The following is a 21,146-nucleotide window of genomic DNA, read 5'->3' as shown; positions in this document are numbered from 1 at the left end:
CATAGGTTGGAGACAATCCATACAGAATATGATGTGTGTTCTCCTCCAACCTGAGAGTGGCGTCATTGTGGCAGTAGAGGAGGCCACAGACTAAAATGCTGGAACAGGATTGGGGATTAGAATTAATATGGTTGGCCACTGAGATATCCTGCTTGTTGCAGACAGAAACACTTTATATTCTCTCTGGGTAGCCTCCAACCTGACACCATGTACATTGATTTCTGTAACTTCTGTTCCCTGTTCTGGCTCCCCTTTTACCTTTTCTCTTCTCCTCTCTCTGAGCCTCTCCTCCTTCCCCTTCTTTCCTCTTTTATCAGATTCTTCCTTCAGCCCTTTACTTTCTACACCTACCATCTCCCAGCTTTTCACTTCATTCCCAATCCCCCACCAATTACTTTCCACCTCACCTAGCTTCACTTATTACCTTCTTACTTGTATTCCTTCCTCATCCCCACCCACCATCTTCTTCTGACTTTTTCCCCTCCCTTTCCAGTCCCAATGAAGGGTCTCAGCCAAATTGTCAACCCTTTACTTCTTTCCACAGATGCTGTCTAACCTGCCAAGTTCCTCCAGCATTTTTGTTTGTGTTACAAGATTGTCCAAGTAGCAACAAAGTAAATTGGTAATTCTAATTAACCGTTCCTTAGGAATACCACGTGCACAGTAGATAATTAGCCGACTTTATCCTGGTAAGATTATAACAATGCTCCAGTGTTTCTCACCCACGCCAACACTGACGTCTGCTGCTAGATTCACACCAAAGCTCATTTTACTTCTTTAAATGTGCAGATTTGTAACATTCACAAAAAAATAATGCTTACACCTCTAATCAAAAATGAGATTCCATTACCAAAGTACATACACTATATGTCACCAGATACAACCCTGAGGTTCATTTTCTTGCGGGCATACTCAGCAAATCTAAGAACTGTAATAGAATCAATGAAAGACCGCACCTAACAGGACAGACAAGCAACCAATGTGTAAAAGGTAACGGACTGTGCAAATACAAAAGAAAAATAAATAATAATAAATAAGCAATACATATTGAGAGCATGAGAAGAGTCCTTGAAATTGAGTCCACAGGTTGTGGGAACATTTCAGTGATGGGCAAGTGAAGTTATCCCTTGTGGTTCAAGAGCCTGATGGTTGAGGGGTAATAATGGGTTCTGAACCTGGTGGTGTGAGCCCTCAGGCTCCTGTACCTTATAGCTGATGGCAGCAGCAGGAAGAGAGCATGACCTGGGTGGTGGGGGTCCCTGATGATGGATGCTGCTTCCCTGTGACAGTGCTCCATGTAGATGTGCTCAATGATGGGGAGACCTTCACCTGTGATGGACAAGTCCTTATCCACTACCTTCTGTAGGCTTTTCCGTTCAAAGGAATTGGTGTTTCCATACCAGACTGTGAAACAGCCAGTCAATATACTCTCTACCACACATCTATAGAAGTTTGTCAAAGTTTTAGATATCATGCCAAATCTTATCATATCTTCAATTTTGTGTGTGGCTTTACAGAAAGATACACAACAATTCAAATGAAATCAAGGATTCCAGTTCATAAAAGTCTTGCAGCAGTCATAGTTTGGTTAAGTAAAATGGGGCTGCTGAATCAGATTATTGTCATATGCACCAGGGCACAATTAATTTATTTCCTTGAATGATATTTCACAAAGGAAATTACGCACGTGGTAATAATAAATAAAACAACTATTACGAAGGTGGTATATCATCAGGACAGCTCTCTGGCTGGAGGCATGGAGAGATCAAGAGCAGCATACATCTTCCACGTGTTGTCTCCACCGTCGAGCACCATTAGCTCACCGTCAGCAGTGCATGCCAGCCCCGTTGGGCGGATCAGACCCCGGTCCACAAGGATGCTGTACTGGCGGGTTCCAGGGTCACCTACACGACTCACTGTACCGTCCAGCCCATCGGCAACCAGCACGTTGCCGTCGGCGTCCACGGCGATGGCGGAGAGTCCAGCCGGGATGCGGGCGACCGGGCTGAAGCCGGTGCTGTCGAGCTGGCGGATCAGCTGGTGGCGGCTGTTGAAGGTTTTGAGGCGGACAGCGGCGGAGGGGCCAGGCGGCGACAGGTGCTCCACCACGTGGATGCAGCCTTGTCGCGGGCACACGGCCACTTCCCGGGGGCAGCGCAGCCCCTCGCACACGCTCTCGGTGCCCAGTAGGGCACCGCCGGGCAGCCGCAGGCTCAGCAGTAGTAAAGAGCCTCGCCCGGCGTCTGTCAGTACCACCTGGCTGATGCCCAGACCGGCAGCCACACCCCACGGGAGACCGAAGCTGTCCTGGACGACGGCAGGGCTCCGGCTTTGCCCCAGAACAAACACCTTAAGGGACGAGTCGCCGCCATCCGTCACCACCAGCAGCTGCCCACCGCCGGCCAGTGCCACACCCAGCGGGTACACCAGCCCCGTGGCCTCGACGTCGGACTCCAGCCAGCGCTCACCACGTTCCCAAAGCCGCAGCGGTTGGGAACCATCATCGACCACTGCCAGCAGTTCGGCGCACACGGCCAGCGCCCTGGGATTGAGCAGCCGGCCCCAGCCTCCGTACACCGTTATCAGTCGGAGCTGTGAGGGCAAACCGCTGCCGCCGCCGCCGCCGCCCTGCTCCGGGCCCAGCATCTCCGCGAGCTGCAGCAGCGGCAGGCAGTCGGCAGCCAGCGACGACGGCCCACAGCGCCGGCAGAACGGGCACTGCAGCTCTCCGGCCCGGCTCAGAGTCCGGGCGCAGTGGCGGCACACGACATGCCCGCACGGCAGCACACACGGTCGGCGTGCCGCATTATCGCCGTAGTGCTCGAAGCAGACTTTGCACTCCAGCACATTGATCCTGATATCCTGCACCAGGCTGCGGGCGCAGGTGCGCAAGGCCATCGGCTCGGTGAACGCTGCAGCCGGGTTCTCCATCGGCAGCCCGTCCCATTCCCAGACGTCCTCGCAAGAGCACCGATCCCTCAAGACCTACGGCATTCAACCTCTGGCAGCAGACAGAGTGGTATCGTGACCGTGAATCGTAGGCAAGACATCCTCCTGGAATCGTTTTGTCAATAAAACACGCAAAGAGCAAACTCACATTGCAAAGAGGGGCCAAAAAAACAATAATTCAAAATAAAGCTAAAACTGCAGATGCTGGAAACCCTTTTGCCCACATGTCCCCAGACGTGTGGTTAAACCTTCTTCAAATTATTTCTGTGGCCAAAGACGTCCCTTTTCTTTAATTATTTTACCAATCACAGGAGAGGCAGCACCTACCTTTTAAAAAATCTCTTCCACAATCCAGAGAACCAGATAGGCAATGCAGTCCCCTCTGCATTGAAGAAACCAAACGCCGTTTGTATGATGGTTTGGTGGAACACCCTGTGGGTCAGCTAGGGCAACTCCTAAATTCCAGTCACTTATCAACTGCATTCCCATTCTGACCTTCCTGTCAATGGCTTCCTCCATTGTTCCAACTAAGACTCTGAGAAAATTGCTCCTCATCCCCTGCCTCTAAGCATGTTGTACCCTTATAATTCAACACTGAGTTCAATCATTTCACATATCCAGTTATGATGTATATTCATCAGCCTGAACTCATTGTTTCTCTCCACAGATGCTGCCCAATCTGTTGGGAATTTCCAGCATTGTTTTTTTTTAAGATTTTCAACAATTTGTCTCTCATGGTTCCAACACATTTTTAAAAAACATTAATCCATCTATTAGATGGTTCTAAAAGTCACAGTCAAAGAAAAGTACAGCACAGAAACAGGACTTTCAACCCATCTAGTCCATGCCGTCCCATTTAAAATATATCGACCCGGCACTGTGAGCGTAGCCCTCTATACCCTTACCATCCAGGTGCCTATCTAAACTTCTCTTAAACATTGAAATTGAGCTCAGATGCACCAGTTGTGCCGGCTGCTTGTTCCAAACTCTCACAATCCTCTGAGTGAAGAAGTTTCCCCTCATGTTCCCCTTAAACTTAGTTGTAGTCCCACCCAACCTCAGTGGTAAAAACCTGCTTGCATTTATCCTATCTATATCCCTCATATTTTTATATACCTTTATCAAATCCCCTCTCAATCTTCTATGTTCCAAAGAATAAAGTCCTAAAGATTTCAATTTTATAATCCATGTCCTCCAATCCCAGCAACATCCTTGTAAATTTTCCCTGTACTCTTTCAACCTTACTTACACCTTTCCTGTAGGCAGGTGACCAAAACTGCACACAATGCTCCAAATCAGGCCTCACCAATATCTTAAACATCTTCAACATAACATCCCATCTCCTGTATGCAGTACATTGATTTATGAAGGTCATTGTGCCAAAATCTTTCTTTCCAACTCTTATCAACCTGTGACACCACTTTCAATGAATTATGGACCTGTATTCCCAGGTACCTTTGTTTTACCATACTCCTCAGTGTCCTACTGTTCACTGTGAAAGACCTACCCTGGTTGGTCCTACTGAACTACAACATCTCACACTGGTCTGCATTAAATTCCATCTGCCATTGTTCAGCCTATTTTTTCAGCCAGTCCAGATCACGATGCAAGCCATGATAGCCTTCCTCACTATCCACGGCACCCCCCCATCTTGATGTCATCCGCAGATTTGCTGATCTAGTTAACCACATTATAATCCAGATCATTGCTATAGATGACAGACAACAAGGGAGCCAGCACCGATCCCTGCGGCACATCACTACTCACAGGTCTCCAGTCAGAGAGGCAACCATCTACTACCAGTCTCTGACTTCTCTCTCAAAGCCAATGTCTAATCCAATTTACTACCTAATCTTGAATGTCAAGTCACTGAACCTTCTTGATCATCCTCCCATATGGAACCTTGTCAAATATCTCGCTAAAGTCCATGTACTATAGATAACATGCACTGCCTTGCCTTCAACTTTCCTGGTAACTTCCTTGAAAAACTCTTAAGATTGGTTAAACATGACCTACCACGCATGAAGCCATGCTGATCATCCTTAATCATGTCTGTCCAAATACTCACATATCCAGTCCTTTAGAATACCTTCCAATAACTTTCCCATTACTGATGTCAGGCTCACTGACCTGTAATTTCCTGGGTTTTTTTTAAGAAACTTCCTTGAACGGTGGAACAACGTTAGCTATCCTCTGATCCTTCAGCACCTCACATGTCACAAAGGATGATTTAACTATCTCTGCTAGGGTCTTGGCAATTTCTGCACTTGCCTCCCACAGGATCTGAGGAAACACCTTATCGAGCCCTAATCTGCCTCAAGGCAGCAAACACCTCTTCCTCTGTAATCTGTACAGGTTCCATGAAGTTGAAGCCATTTTTTCTTACTTCTATAGACCCTGTGTCTGTCTCCTGAGTTAATACTGATGCAAAAAATACACTTAAGATTTCCCCAACCCTTTTGGCTCCATGCATGGATTACCACTCTGATATTCCAGAGGACCAATTTCGTTCATTGCTATCCTTTTGCTCTTAACCTGTAGAATCCCTAAGGATTCTCTTTCACCTTTTCTGCTAGATCAACTTCATGCCTCCTTTTAGCCCTCCAGATTTCTTTCTTAAGTGTTCTCTTGCATTTCTTATACTCTGTAAGCACCTTATTTGTTCTTACCTGCCGATACCTGCAATTCACCTCCTTTTTTTGTTACCAGGGCTTTAGTATCAATGCAGCCAATGCAATCGTTGACGTGGCGTAGGACAAGTTGGGGGACTACTACCAGTCTACGCTTGGAACATAGACTGTTCCACGTGGCCAACAAAAAGGCAGGCATAGCTGTAGCCATGGGCACTTCCTATTTCTGGCCTCAGCACGTGGCACAGGTGCAATCCTGAGACCACAACCCTGGAGGTCCTGCCCTTTAACTTAGCACCTAACTTTCTGAACTCACTTTGCAGAACCTAGTTGCTCTTCCTATCTATGTCATTGGTACCTTCATGGATCATGACCTTTGCCTTTTGAGTAGTGTGAGAAACTACATCATCTGTACTTTTGTTCTCCCCAGTCTCCATCTCTCTGAATTTTAAACACACCTATTTTAAGAACTATGTATAAAATCAGTATTGATTTTCAAATTATTCTAAATTGATTATCAAATTCCTTGCTGACTTCTCCAATAAACTACAGAATCTCTGCTGTATCTCAAAGAGAGAAATGTTCAGTGAAGCATCAGTTCTTTACTGTTAATATGACAAATACTGCTTTCATTATGTCTGTAGCAAGACATGTCTGTAACATAACATCTGATAATGTGGATGCAGTGGATTTGGATGCTCAGCATTCAATACCATGGTAAATGGTCTGCCTACCAAGAATGGATACAGTCTTCTGATCTGATGTGCCATACTCAGTCCCCAAGAATAGTTTCTCTCCTTTGATAGTGTGAAAGGTTCAAAAGTAGTGAGCTGTGAAGATTCAGCTGGCCAGGCAGCATTTTGGAAGGAGAAACAGAATCAATATTTCAGATTGAGGACCTTGAGTTTGCCTGAAGGATCATAGAAATGAAACATGATCACCTTCTGAAACTGCTTGACCAGTCCAGCATCAACAGAATTTTTGCTTTTATTTTAAGATTTTCAGTATCAGGTGTTTTCCTTTTACTTTAAACTTTAATTGGCCTTGTTCATATAGTTTATAAATGTCCCACTTCCATAATTATAGGCATCAGAAATGATTTTGTCATGGTGTACCATGAGACTTGCAATGGTATAGAAGGACTCTTCTCATCAAGTTGACCATGGAGCCAAGAAAATCCTACATACATTGTACCTTGATTATTGATCATTAAGTGTACAATAATAATTTCACATTTATCTCTATATTGCTTGCATTATACTTCTGCTAAAGTAATTGAATCCTGACTTGCACACGTATGGATATCAGTTTGCATTGATACAACTTTCTACCTTTCACAAAGTAAAAAGCCAAAAATGTCCAAAATGATTTTTAATCATTACAACACTTCTCCGAATATCTGTGCAATTTTGATCAATTTAAAAGGTAGTGCAAAGGTAATCTGTTGATTTAAGTTCAGGTTCTGACATTCATTATGAGGACTCAATGATTCTCAATACAATGCATATTTGATCTAAAGCTACAAGAGTAAAGAATAGTCATAGCAACAAAATTCGGCCCTTTGCCGCCTTGCACTTGGCTTATACTTGATCTACAGAACAATTCAATTTATGCCTTGGAACCATATCCATTGATACAACCACTTATTAAAAGCTTTAAAAATTAAATAAAATTTTGATTTATATTCTGCCATTTCCCACTTTTCCTACACAGGGGAACTCAAGCTTAGTCTAAGAAACCAGTACTCATCAAGCATCAATGTGGTGAAATCACACTGAGTTCTCAAGCACATATTTCTTTCTATGTACATAATTGTTGTAGATTTTTCAATTTTCAATGACAAAGAAAGGCACTGATAATCAAATGAGAAGGACAGGTTAAAACATGGCAAGGAACCAGAAAAGTTACTATTTCACTGGGACACTAGTAATACAGTTCTGAGCATTTCGTTGTTGTACACGGGGAGGGAAAAGCTGTATTTAAAGCTAAAGTAAAATAACATGATAAAATAACAAAATAACATGGTGGTGGACTGTAGAGGTAGTAGTGGGAGCATCATCAACTTAAGATGAAAAGATGTAGAATTTGGGAGGCGTTTGGGTTATAAATAGAAAGAGATGAGTCAAAGGAAACTTAGTTCACAGAAGGAAGGTGAAACCATGAAAGGAGTGAAACACAAGGATAGTAATATTATATATGAGATGTTGGGGAAGTGGAGGCCAAATCAACTTAAGGGAAATAAGGTTATAGATGACTAGGATAGAATAGAATAACAGGATACACGATAGAATACATGACAAGCAACAGGATAGAATATTGCCATCAGCTTTAAATGAGTTTGATTAATAAGGAGATGCGTTTAGAATAGTCATGCATGGAGAAGGATTTAAGCAGCAGGTGAGTTTAGGTAATACGTAGCTGAAACATAAACATAGGTGGTCAGGACAAAGAAGGTGCAAGGTGCAAGGGCGAAGTTTTTGGACCACTCAGAGTCGGACTGTGGTCGAGCATGGCAGGGAGTGTTTTCTTCCTTCTCCCGTCTGCGTGAGATGTGGGATATTTGAGAGACTTTTAACTTTTTACTGTGCTCATGGACTGTTCTTCATCAAGTTACAGTATTGTTGCACTGTTGTAACTATATGTTATATTTATGTGGTTTTGTTAGTTTTTTCAGTCTTGGTCTGTCCTGTGTTTTGTGATATCACACCGGAGGAAATATTGTATCATTTCTTAATACATGCGTTACTAAATGACAATAAAAGAGGACTGCGTGTCTTCATAATCTAAAAAGTGAAAGACAACGAATGTCAAGGTCACCAATGAGATGATTTGAGACAGGGAAGGAGGGTGAAATTGATAGAAGTCAGGACTTGTGTCAAGACTGAAGACCATGGTTTTGATCTTCTATTCTCAAGATAACTGTGACTCATCTGAATATTGAACACATTTTTATATACATAAAGAGCCATCAGAGTTGTTCCAAAGCAATGCAACAAGGCGAGGTATTCAGCCTTGTCATGGTTCCTAAAGGAACAAAGTGGTTGAAACAGCATCTAACATTTTATTGAGCTAGTTCCAGAACATTTCTGTCATTTACATCTCCAGTGAAAGTGTGCAGTGCAGAGGAGATGCCAATGACAGAAATGTTCTGGAACTAGCTCAATAAAATGTTAGATTTGGTGATATTGTAATCCAAAGGTTCTTCGAAAGTTAAGAATTAAGTAAAGCCCTCGCTGATTACGACTGTTTATTAGGTGTTACAAGTAAAAATAATTTAAAAAAGAGAAAAAAATAGAACAAAGAAGTCATAAGTGTCTTATACTAAAAACTAGCTCAAACTCAAGAGGTTACAAGACATTCCAGTGATAAGGTAGAACCTAAAATATAATCAGGTTCAGTGACATGATACAGGTTGCGGAGAAACTTCTAGAAAATACATTATCAGCCATATTACAATTACTGAAAAGTCACTGAATAATTACACACATACAGGTGATTATATAAAAATTATAAACAAGTATTGGAAAGTTAAACAAGAAAAATAACAATTCTGCACTCTAATCCAACAAAATGGTGTGCATCAGAATCCCATTGAGGAGGAAATCGAGGCGAACCCTTAGATGAAAATGTTGCTGTCAATCATACCAATGCTGTAGAAAAATGGAATGCAAGTATGGGAAGCTATTGAAGTACATGTGGTTGGTTACGTTGATGGGTTTTGATGAAAATAGAAAAGAGTGATTGAAGCTCAAATGGAACAGAACATCAAGATTGAATGAGTCCTAAAGCCAACCCGAAACGTCGACTGTACCTCTTCCTAGAGATGCTGCCTGGCCTGCTGCATTCACCAGCAACTTTTATGTGTGTTGATCAAGATACAATGACTTGTCTCTGTGCTGCAAATTATATATATGGAATGTAATATTCCATAAAAATAGTCAAAACTGATACTTTAATCAATTCTGATTTGGACTGGTCTGTTACCTGATGCAGAAGTCGAGATCTCCATTTGTCATGTTTCTTATATGGAATAATAGAAATAATGGGCACAAATTTGGGAAGTTGAAGGACAGCAAAAGAAAGCTTTGTTGGAATTGGGGTATGGGTTTGCAAGGTCATAGAAGGTCAAAATTGGGTTAAGAAAACATGAGCAAAAAGTGCTTGAGAAGTAGAGTGAGGAATTCGCAGTAATTATTGTGGTACTGTCAAATCAATATTTGATATGTGTAGATCCTTAAAAATGCTAGGCATCATTGTGGGGTTATGAAATTATGAATACCATAATTATGGATTAACTAGAATGAGAACTGTCATCAAGAAATAAAACCTGTACACTATTTAACTTCCAACTGATGCTTGGTGACTATTGAAACCAATCATGGGTATGGGACATTTTCTGTCCCATTGAAAGTACATAGGGGGAGACGATAGATGAATGCTTCTGCTATTAGCACATTGTTAACAATGTATCCCTGCCACTTAAGGCACAGTGCAGGACAGATTTGTTTTGTCACTTAACTTTCTGTATATTCATGGAGCCATTCCTCAACACTACAACAAAAGGGGTATATTTTGGGTGTCTGGCTTTTGGAGCACACACCAGTGTTAAATATACAAAGGGGTTCTGCTAGTTGGGATGTGCTGCATTGTAATTCTGTAAATTTACCTGACTATATTCCAAATTTTAAAGTTAATAAGTGATTATAGCAATTAAAACTGTAGTTAATCATTTATTGCTATCTTTGTTTTGAAGAAATACAAACCATCATGTCAGGAGAGAAGGGTTTTCTTCAATTCTCCTGGGCTTGCTCTGTCTCCTGGAGGTTTGCAGTATGAATAAAATCTTCTATATTTCCCAGTTACAGCTTTCATGTGACTCAGTTTTAGTCAGTCACAACAACAAAAAATATCACAGAATATTCATTCAAGTCTTGCTACAACATGATTCAAAGTCTGATGCTTGAATTGACTTAATTGGATTAATTTAAGTGCTTTGCAAAATTAATGATAAAGTTAATGCATCTTGTGTCTTTTTATGAAGAAAATGCTGGAAAACAGATCGGAGAGCATGCATGGCAAAATGAACAGTCAATATTTCATCACGAGTTGAGTTCAAATGATAGGTGTTTGACCTGAAACATTAACCATTTTCCCCTTTCACCATGTTATCTGACCTGCTGAGGTCTCCCAATATTTTCTGTTTTTATTTCAAATTTCCATCATCTGTGGTTCCCAAACCTTACAGGGCTGTGCATTCATCTTTAATGTAATTAGACAGATTTCTTGAATGAAGAAATTCAGTCCACATGAACTCAGATATACTCAGTGAATACATCCACTGATTCTATCAACTGAAAGTTGCATGATTGGCCTGTAAAGAATACAAAAATAAGTGCACAGAGCTAAACATAAAGTGGCAGATTTTTTAACGAGGCTAAATGTATCAAAATACAAAATGTTGGCATTGAAAAACAAATGTTACTTCTATCTTCAAAAGCAAGTATTTGAGCAGATATCAAATTTGGTAGTCCAGTTGAGCATGATCAAAAGTATCAGTGAAGTTATTTACATTAAGTACTAGAAAACAATCTATAGATGAACAATTCGACAAAACACTTGAATAGAGATACAGGGACAGATGAACAAAGTATTATTCAGAGGGTCAGGCTTTACGCAGAGTCATAACAGGAAGAAAGAGGAAGGAGGATACAGTTGTTAATAGAGGAAATTTCTTGGGCTCTAGAAGCTGACACTGCAGCCACTAACACGAAAGTATTAAAATCAGACACATTGAAGCTGCTAGAATTAAAGGAGTGAAGCAATCTTGGAGTAATGAAGGATAAAGAAAGATTATGGAGTCAAATTTGTCAACATTAAAAAAAAATTGAAAATAGTGAGGACTGAGGATGTGAAATCTGCAATAGGTTTTAAGTAACATAAACACAATCATCATGCATCTATTAAAATGATCTTTACCAGTTTTTTCTCCGTGTCCTCGTCTTTTATCAATTTATGATAGAATAGAAACAATTTCTTTCTACCATTATGTTTCATTTCTGAAACAATGTATAATAATGGAATAAACAGTAATTGCAATCAAGGAAAATCTACCTGAATTTTTGGATTCTAGAAGTATTTTCTTGGGATTATTTTAAAAGCTTTCTTCCAGAATGATTTCCACAACAATAATCACAATTTTACATAACTAGTGTCTGAAGCTACATAGTTGTCTGTATGCAATTTGCAAGTTAAGAAGTTAAGACATTTTTAAATAAAGTAGATTAAAAACTCACCATAGAGGTCCACAATTGCGTGTTAAGGGACAGAAAATGGTGGTCCTGCTAAAAGCAAACCAACAAATAACTCTTCCTTTTTCATTTATAGTTGGTGACAAAAGTATTAATATACTGTATAGACAATTATGGACCTATACACAAATAAATAGACAATTTTCTTGGAGTGAAAGATGTGGATCCGAGTAAATTCTCTGAGTAGCATAGAAAAGCTAATAACCTCTGGAAAGGAAGAGTTTTAAGCATTTTATTGTAATGAAATTTTATTAATTTTAATTCATTGGAGAACAGTGTGAAATAAAATGTAAATATTGTGTGTAAAACGACTTTCAGAGACATTGTTAATTCTTTAATCAAGAATTGACTTGCATTGACCTTCTTATATGGTGGTTGTTATAGTTTCAATTTTTATTAGTTTTCTTTCTCAAAGGCTCAGAAGTTGTAGACCGTATCCTTTCCAATTTGAAATACCTTACCTATTTCTTGTAAAAGCCTAGAGTCTATGCCTAACAACTATCCCAGGTGCAGTTTGTTACTTCATGTAATACAGACTGAAGATGCATGAAACATTTCTATTTAGTAAGGGAAATTTATGTCCCAGAATTTCCTTTACCGAAGAGACAGTTGTATTTGCTGCCAATCCACCCATTTAACTTTCACAGATCTCACAGCAACAACATTCTAGATGAAGTCAGCTTTAGTCGCAGTGTGAGGCCCTGCTTTACACACTGGCTTTCCATTTACAAATATAAGCCACACCCATAAAAATTGAGAAAAATAAAACTGCCATCTGGTTGAGCTGTCTTTTTGCAAGGCTGGATGAGGAAATAGAAACAATTCTTTCATTCAGCTCTTTCATTAGATCCTAGATGTATAGGACACTCAGAAAGTGAACAGCCGTCAGAAACATCAGAACTTGTGCATTCATGTGTGAATACCAAATGTGCTAACACTTACTGTATGTACTAGACAAGAGTAGTGTAATATTGCAAAGCACTGCAGTATCGCTTACAAAGTCCACAGATATCCTGTTGAAGCAAGTGATCTTACAAACCCCAGACTGACAATTACCCGCAATGAGAGGTCACGCACTCAGAATGAGAATTAGCTCTGTTACCTGAACTGCTGTGCACTCTCTGTGTACCTCGATCGTACACCAGAACCTGCCAGTTCCCACAGAAATGCTAGTTCTGATGTAAGCTCGAGGAAAGCTTTCTTTATCGAAAGCTCAGTGTTGAGTCTCAAGGGCCAAGGCAGCACCTTCCCCCCCCCCATGCCTCACTCTGACCTTTCACTTCTTCCCATCTGCCTATTACTTCCCCCTGGGTCCCCTCCTCCTTCCCTTTCTCCTACTGTCCACTCTCCTCTCCTATCGGATTCTTTCTGCTCCAGCCCTTGTCCTTTCCCACTAACCTAGCTTCACCCATCACCTTCCAGATAGCCTCTTGCCCCCTCCCCAACTTTTTTATTCTGGCATCTTCCCCCCTCCTTCTCAGTCCTGAAGGAGGATCTTGGCCCAAAACATTGACTGTTTACTCTTTTCCATAGAGGCTGCCTAGCCTGCTGAGTTCCTCCAGTGTTTTGTGCGTGTTGCTTTGGATTTCCAGCATCTGCAGACTTCCTCGTATTTATGACACCTACTCAGGAGATGTGACGTTGCTGCATGAACTTACATTGGACTTTGCTGGAGCAAAGTGTAAGCTGGAAGAGTGCAGATGAATCCATGAGTGGACAGACTGAAGAGTTTAGATTCCTGGGGCTTGGGATCCACTATAGTGGAAGTGGGCCTGTGCAGGTCTCAGCTGGGTTCAAACTACAGAGTTCTTCTATTGTTGTTGGAATGTGGAAGGAACCTCAAGGGCAAATTCAAAAGAGGTAGGGGATAAGAACTGGAAAGCAGAAAACTAACTATGTGACATAATTCATTGCAGAGTTTATTCCAGATAACCTGAAGGCACAAATAGACAGGTGGGAATATGCTATTGTCATACTCATAAAATCATAGAGAGGTACAGCTTGAAAACAAGTCCCCCAACTGACTAAGCCCATGCCAATCACCAAGCATCCATAGTTACATTAAATCTACACTAGCCCACCTAATCTTCCTGATAGAATGATACATCTTGCGATGCACTCAGACACATCATCAGTGATGTAACCTGGAGTCACAGGGTGTTTCAACATCAGGCACCCTCATCCGGGTGACCCAGCTGGGGCTGATCAGGCCCCGACGTGTCTGAGTAGCATTCTGCCATGGATCACTCCTCCTGATCCACAGGCTCTTCAGGCTCACTCTGCAGCCTCTGTGGTGCTCCTGATGGCTTTTCTCTTCTGGGCTCCTGAGATGCCCATCTGGCTGTAGGCTTGGCAGAGGGATTGACCAGCCCACCTCTACGGGCATTCAGTGTGCCTGACCCACATTGCTGCAGACCTCCCCTAGCAAGTCTTGGTACTTTGTCTTTTTCCTTTCATGGGCCTCCTCCATCCGGTCTTCCCAGGGAACAGTCAGCTCCAATATGAGCACCTACCTAGATGTCTATCGGCAGAACTGTGTCTGGCCTAAGCATGGTTGAGGAGATGTGCTCAGGGAATCTGGGCTGTTTCCCTGCATCAATTCTCAATAGCCAGCCCTTTGCTCTTCCTAGGAGGCCAGCATGCTCCTTGGTTTGGGTTTGAGCCTCCTCCCCTTCCTTGATAAAAACAATTGCTTGTTTTGCTGGGCGATGGCTGTGCACAAGGTGTCAGCCACGGTCATCAGCACCTGGTCACGGTGCCAATGATAATGCCCCTGCCCCAGGGCTTTTGGGCAGCAGCCGAGGATGTGCTCTAATGTCCCCTTCCCTTGTCACAGGGAGTGCGCTGGTGTGTCGGCCTTGCCCCAGCAGTAGACTTTCGCTGGGCTTGGCGAGACATCATAGACCAACTGGATCAAGAACTTGATGCAGTGGGGTTCAGCTTGCTAAATTTCCTGCTTTGAGATGTTGCTCTCCGTAACCTGGTCCCATCTTGTCCTTGCACCTTGTGGCCGCAAGCCAGCAATCTTGCTGGCACGTAGCTCCTCCACAGCAGCTCACACCTCCTGCTGGACCAACTGGCGCCTTGCTCTTCCTTGCACCTTGTCATAGCGGACTGAAAGGACGCAACCCAAACCCGCCTGTCCCAATGCCACTGAGCCCACCAGCATCCTATGGCGCAGCTGTACTTGGGCTTGTTCAACTGCATCCTGCTCTCTCTCTCTCCCTCGATGCTGTCGGAGCAAGGTTTATTCTAGATTGGGCTCTAATTCACATTATGATGTGTTTCTAGTTTTCCTGGTTCCTCCTTTTTTTTTGCTGCTAGTTTGGGCAATTTTTGAATTGGGGCGGTCTGCAGATATGGAACATTGAGCTGAACTGAAATGTGCCTTTAGATTCTGAGTCTTAAATTCTATGTTTTTGGCTCTTTTTTTTTGCTGCAGTTTGTACTTGTGTGTGGGGGAGGGTGGTTTGATGTTTCTTTTCTCTGTACAGGTTCCGTGGTTCTTCCTTGTTTTGTGGCTGTTTGTGGGGAAGATGAATCTCAGGGTTGCATACTGTATACGGTCTTTGATAAAATAAATGTACTTTGAAAATAGGAGATTCTGGAGGAAATGTGCACAATCACGAGGACAGCAAGCCAACTCCACATGAAGTCAGGATTGACCCCGAGTCACTGGAGTTGTGAAGCTGCATCACCACACCACCTTCAGTTGCCTGAGAGCTACCATCAAGGCCCTGGCTAAATTAGTGTTTCAGATGCTGCAAATCAGACCTGACTTTTGCAAATTATTGCAAGAAATTTGTCATCATATCTGCAGTTTAGCTGAAACATTATGAAATTTATTCAGCAAATTCCATGGATCTTAGTTATTAATGGAGGACATTGATGGGTCAACCTTTGGTCTGCTTGGTTTTGTTTCCCAAGTTCCCTTTAAACTCATTTCTCACATTCTTTTAAACTACTGGAGCCTCCTTGGTTTAAACTTATCATGGCCCCTACCTTCTTCCCTCCCTCAGACACACCTTCACACTCTTTTTCAGCCCATTGGATCCCAGTTCTATGCTCCTATGGTGCTATTCCCACGTGCTCTTTAAACTCAATGTGCTCCGTTTCCTGTGTTCTTTGAAATTCACTAAAACTTTGCTCCCAAGATCGACTTAAACTCACCAGGGCTCCATTCACACACTCATTTTAAACTCACTGGGGTCCATTCCTAAGGTTATTTTAAACACAGTGGGCCAAGTTCTCATTTTCCCTTTAAGCTCACATGGTCCCATTTCCCACAGTCCCTTTTAAGCTCACTCATGTTCCATTTCCTGTGCGCCCTTTATATTCTCCTGGTTCATATAACATTTTATTATATTACCATATAACATCTTAAAAGAAGTAAACTAAGAGTACATTTATGTATTGCAGCAGTAACATTGAAGTTCCAAGTGTGCTAGATAATTAGTTTTACTGTACTTCACTGACTTTCTCCAGTGGACTTAACTACAAAAAGCTTTTATTATTTTTTTGAAAACCATGCAAACATAATTATTTTTCATATCTTAACAGTTATCTAGAACAATAAGAGTAGAGCAATACATAACTAAACAATACATTAGCTTTGGTTGAATGTATAAGAATCAAGAAGGTAGCAACATCCTTCAGCTACAAGTGTGATCATAAGATTGATATAACTAAAACTAAAATAATTTTCACAATAAGTTTACATACCTTACAGGTTTATTCACTTTCAGATTTGCTTTGGTATTTTCTTTAATTGTTTGATGATTTAAAAAAATTTAATCATAGAATTTTTAACACGCTGAACATCTAACTTTATTACCTCGATCACTTGCGGTGCTGGGCAAGAAAGGGAACATTAGACGTGTTTAAACATAGACTGTTGTACTGTGAAAGTTGTCATCTTTTGGACAAGAACTGGCGTAAAACCTCAAGTTTGAGTGCTTTCCACTGATCCTGAATTGCTAAGTTTTGCCAGCATTTTCTAATCTTATTACAGATTGCCCACATCAACAATATTTTGCTTGACCATTATATTAATTGATATATATTATTTAAAATAACCAGTTGAAGCATCTTAAAAATATACTGTCAAATTTAAAACTCCATGGGATCTCTGTGGGCTACTTTATATCAATATGCAAACCACGATATAAAAAGGTTACAAGTTTGCTCATCCAGCAAATATAGTTTCAGATCTTAGCTATGCCTGGAGATGTCAAACGCATTCCCTGAGAATAGCACACTCTCGTCTGCAGGAGTACGTTCTGAGGGATGCACTCAAACTTGGTGCAGCCACCGCGAAGGCCCGGTGGGGAAGGACCACAGTTTAACGTTCATCACCCGTAGGAGGGGGAGAGGTTGGGTGGGGAGGAGACCTACCCTCATCAGCGGTGTGGACAGATAATCAACATGGTGCCCAAGGAGTGGGTGCAATTGTTAATTTGGGAAAGTATTAGAGCCATTGCCTGCCTTTATTGTTGAAAATTTTGATTGTTAATAAGTCTTAACACTTGACCAAGAGTTGAGAGTAAACGCATGATTTACTGTAAACATCTTTCATTTGTAAATGAACAGAGTCAACGCAAAATTTTATTGTTAATAACTGTATTGAATAAGGACTCACAGTCAACGAATGGTTTTCTTTTTCTGTATGTAATTATTTTTATTTTGTAATATTTCTGAATAAAGTATTTTTGGAGAGAAAAAAAAAATAGCCTTTAGAGGTGCTGCATATTTGCATTCTAAACCAAATGTAAATCATGGGGTTAATAGTTTATAATTGAAGGGGAGAAGCTAATCACACACTCCCAGGTTCACATAAGTGTGGGAGACACATTGTGCAAGTATAAACACAATCATGGTCAAAAAATTACATTTTTTCCCAAAAAATATAGAATCAAGTCTTTTGTTTGTGCTTTGATGTTTCAGCTGAAATACAAAATGCTAATTCTTCCTATGACAGGAAAGAATTACTCAGACAAAATGCTGGAGGTACTCAGCAGTATCAATGGAAATGAATAAACAGTCGACGTTTTAGGCCGAGACCCTTCACCAGGACTGGGAAGAAAGGGGGAATATTCCTGATAAAAAGGTGAGGTGGGGGGGGGAGAAGGACAAGCGAAAAGGTAATATGTGAAGCCAGGTGGGTGGGACGGGCGGCGGGGGAGGGGTGTGGTGGTGGTGAAGTAAAAGGTTGGGAGGTAATAGGTGGAAAAGGTAAAGGTTTGGAGAAGAAATAATCTGATAGGAGAGGAGGGTGGATCATGGAAGAGAGGGAAGGAGGAGGGGCAGCAGGGGGTGGTGATAGGCAAGAGAGAAGAGTAAGAGGGAAGAGTGGGAAATAGAAGAAAAGGGAAGGGGAGGGAAACAAATACTGGAAGAAATCAATGTTCATGCCTGCAAATTCGCCTGTGAATCTGTTGGGATTGTCTACTGTATCTGGTGTTCCCAATGCGGCCTCCACTACATTGGCAAGACCTGACATAAATTGGGGGACTGCTTTGTATAGTACCTCCACTCTATCCACAATAAGCAGAATTTCCTGATGGCCAACCATTTTAATTCCCATCTCCATTCCTGTTCTGACATGTTGATCATCTTCTAACAATGATAGGTCACTTCACGGTGGAGGAGCAACATCTCATATTCTGTTTAGGTAGCCTCCAACCTGTTGGCATGAATATTCATTTCTCCTTCTGGTAATTTTAAATGTTTAATCCTTCCCTTTCTCTCATGGTCTGCTTTTCTTTCCTATCAAATTCCTTTTTCTCCACCATTTATAACCTCACAGTCTCTTACTTCATCTCTCCCTCCCCCACTTGGCTTCACCTATCATTTTCTCACTTGTCCTCCTTCTCCTCTCCCCATCTTTTTATTCAGGCATCTTCCCCCTTCCTTCCCAGTCCTGATGAGGTAACTCAACCTGAGCTGTTGACTGCTTATTCATCTCCATGGATGTTCTCTGACCTGCTGAGTTCCTCCAGCATTTTGTGTGTGTTGCTGTGGAGTTCCAGCATCTGCAGAATCTCTTATGGTAAAGAGTTAAAAGAATGGGGAGCGGAGAGGAAAAATGGATCATCCGTGATGAAATGACAGAGCAGACTCGATGGGCTAAATGGCCTAATTCTGCTCCTATATTTTATGGCCTAATTACTCACTGTTGTAGGTCGGGTGGGTTGATAGCTACCAAGGAATTACTGTCCCAGATCCCATTAAAATTTCCAGCAATCAAACTATACATCAGAAACAAAAATACACAAGTTTTTGATAATTTTGTAATAGAATCATTGGACAAAATGTGGCAGCGATAAAATAAAATTTCTGACTATGCAATACAGCAATAAGTGCACATACAGTAAATGGAGGGCACTACCAGAGAGACCAAGGGGTTGAAGTCCATAGTTTCCTGAAAGTGGTAATGCAGGCTGATATAGTGGTGAACGTGGCATATGCCGTATTACTCTCATAAGCTGGGGAACAGAATATAAGATTTGGGATGTTACATTGCAACTTTATAAAATGCTGGTGAGGCCATTCTTTGAGTATTGTGTACAGTTCAAGTTGCCACACAATAAAAAAGATGTCACTGCATTAAGACAGCATGCAGAGAACTTTAGTAATGGAGAAGAGATTAGATTACCTGGATTAGTTTACTTTGGAATGAAGAAGGCTGAAGGATTACCTGACAGAAGTATAAAAAATTATAAAATACATGGATTGACTAGTCAGAATCTTTTCCCCATAGTAGGGGTAACAAGAGGGTATAACTTAAAAATGAGAGAAGGAAGTTTCAAGGGGAAAGTTTGGTTTTTACACAGAGAGTGCCTGATTCTGTCAGAGGTGGTGCTGGAATCAAATATAATCAGTATGGTAAGAGACAATTAGACAGTCGCTTGAATAGGCAAGGCATGGAGAAATAAGGACCTAAATTAGGTAAGTGGGATTAGTCTAGTACATCAAAGAAGTTGGCACAGAGTGATGGCTCACAGATGACACATTTCCATTCTGTACAACTCTACAAATTAATTTAGTTCTCACACTGATAAATTAAATAGATCATAATTAGACAAGGAAATATACCCAGCAGAACTCTGAAATTAAAAAAAAGACAAAAAAATTGTTGCTTCTGGGGCAGCTAACATTCTTTCTTCTCACCCCAGTTGTATTTCCAACAGAATCCTGTTTCTCTCGTGATCAGAAGAGGAACCTTAGTAGGAAGCATATACCTTTCTTTGGGTGAAAATACTGATCTCCATTTTCACAATGGAGTATTCCAGTAAGATAGCGGCACACACAGTCACAGCGGCCCCTCTGGGTCCAACCAAATTGTCCGTCCTTTCCCTCTTTTTCTTGATCACAAGACATTGTGATATTAAGAACTTCAATTGCTCCAGCTCTACCTATCAGGGATGGAACTGGACTTATTGCATACAGTGTTGTTACATGGAATTGTTATAAACCATTGTTGTGTGGAAGCTGTGCGTGGTCCAACAAATGGTGCAAATGTTTGCTTTGTACATTCTTACTGTGATTGGAAGACCCTGTTGGACTGGTAATATAGAATACTGCATCTGGTTTGCTGGCGAGACCGACAGCAGGGGGACCGCATTGCCTCAGTTGTGCGGCTGTGGTGTCACCTATTTCAGCCGCCCAGGAGAGGAGAACCAGGGGCAGTTTGGGAGAGAGCAGAAGCTGGAATCCATACTGGCTTGGCCCCCTCTGTCGATGCTGCCCTCCAGTGTTCAGTCAGTGAAAGGCTAGCTGGATCAGGACAATGTCCCATGTACCATCAATCTGCAGGCCATGCCACTCAGGCACTCGGGCTATATTGTTTACTTGTGACTGTATATTTTTCTGATAGTGTAACGACAAGTGCTATGCGCTGTGTTTTGCAATTTGGCCCCAGAGGAGAGCTGTTTCGTTTGGCTGCATTCATGTGTATGCTTGTATAGCAACTAAACTTGAACTAATATTTGAAAAAGAATTAAATACAAGGCATGGAGTCAATTGTTTCCTTCTCTCTAATTCCTTCCCCTGTCTCCTACCCAAAATATTGGGTCATTTAAAATTGGCAGAATGTGTTTAAAAGGCAGGTTTCCTTCAACCGTAGCACATATTAAAAAAACAGAACAATATAAACATATCATGAATGAAGAACACAAAAACATAATTTTAGTATCTTACTCATTATCAGTGTTAAAAATATGAAAGTTAATACATCCCTTTTTAACTTTTTTATCTTAGT

The 21,146-nt window shown here is 41.5% G+C and overlaps 1 protein-coding gene across 1 annotated transcript; it reads right to left on the bottom strand.

Moving 5' to 3' along the window:
• Positions 1 to 530: 530 nt before the first annotated feature.
• On the bottom strand, positions 531 to 2,994 carry LOC140212356 (E3 ubiquitin-protein ligase NHLRC1-like). The gene is given in 1 exon segment (XM_072283064.1): positions 531 to 2,994. A coding segment is annotated over 1 exon segment (1,263 nt). The 3' UTR covers positions 531 to 1,731.
• Between the last annotated feature and the right edge of the window lie 18,152 nt (positions 2,995 to 21,146).

Source organism: Mobula birostris, chromosome 19 (assembly GCF_030028105.1).
Source record: "Mobula birostris isolate sMobBir1 chromosome 19, sMobBir1.hap1, whole genome shotgun sequence".
Classification (NCBI taxonomy): Eukaryota; Metazoa; Chordata; class Chondrichthyes; order Myliobatiformes; family Myliobatidae; genus Mobula; species Mobula birostris.
This window is presented reverse-complemented; position numbering and strand designations above follow the sequence as displayed.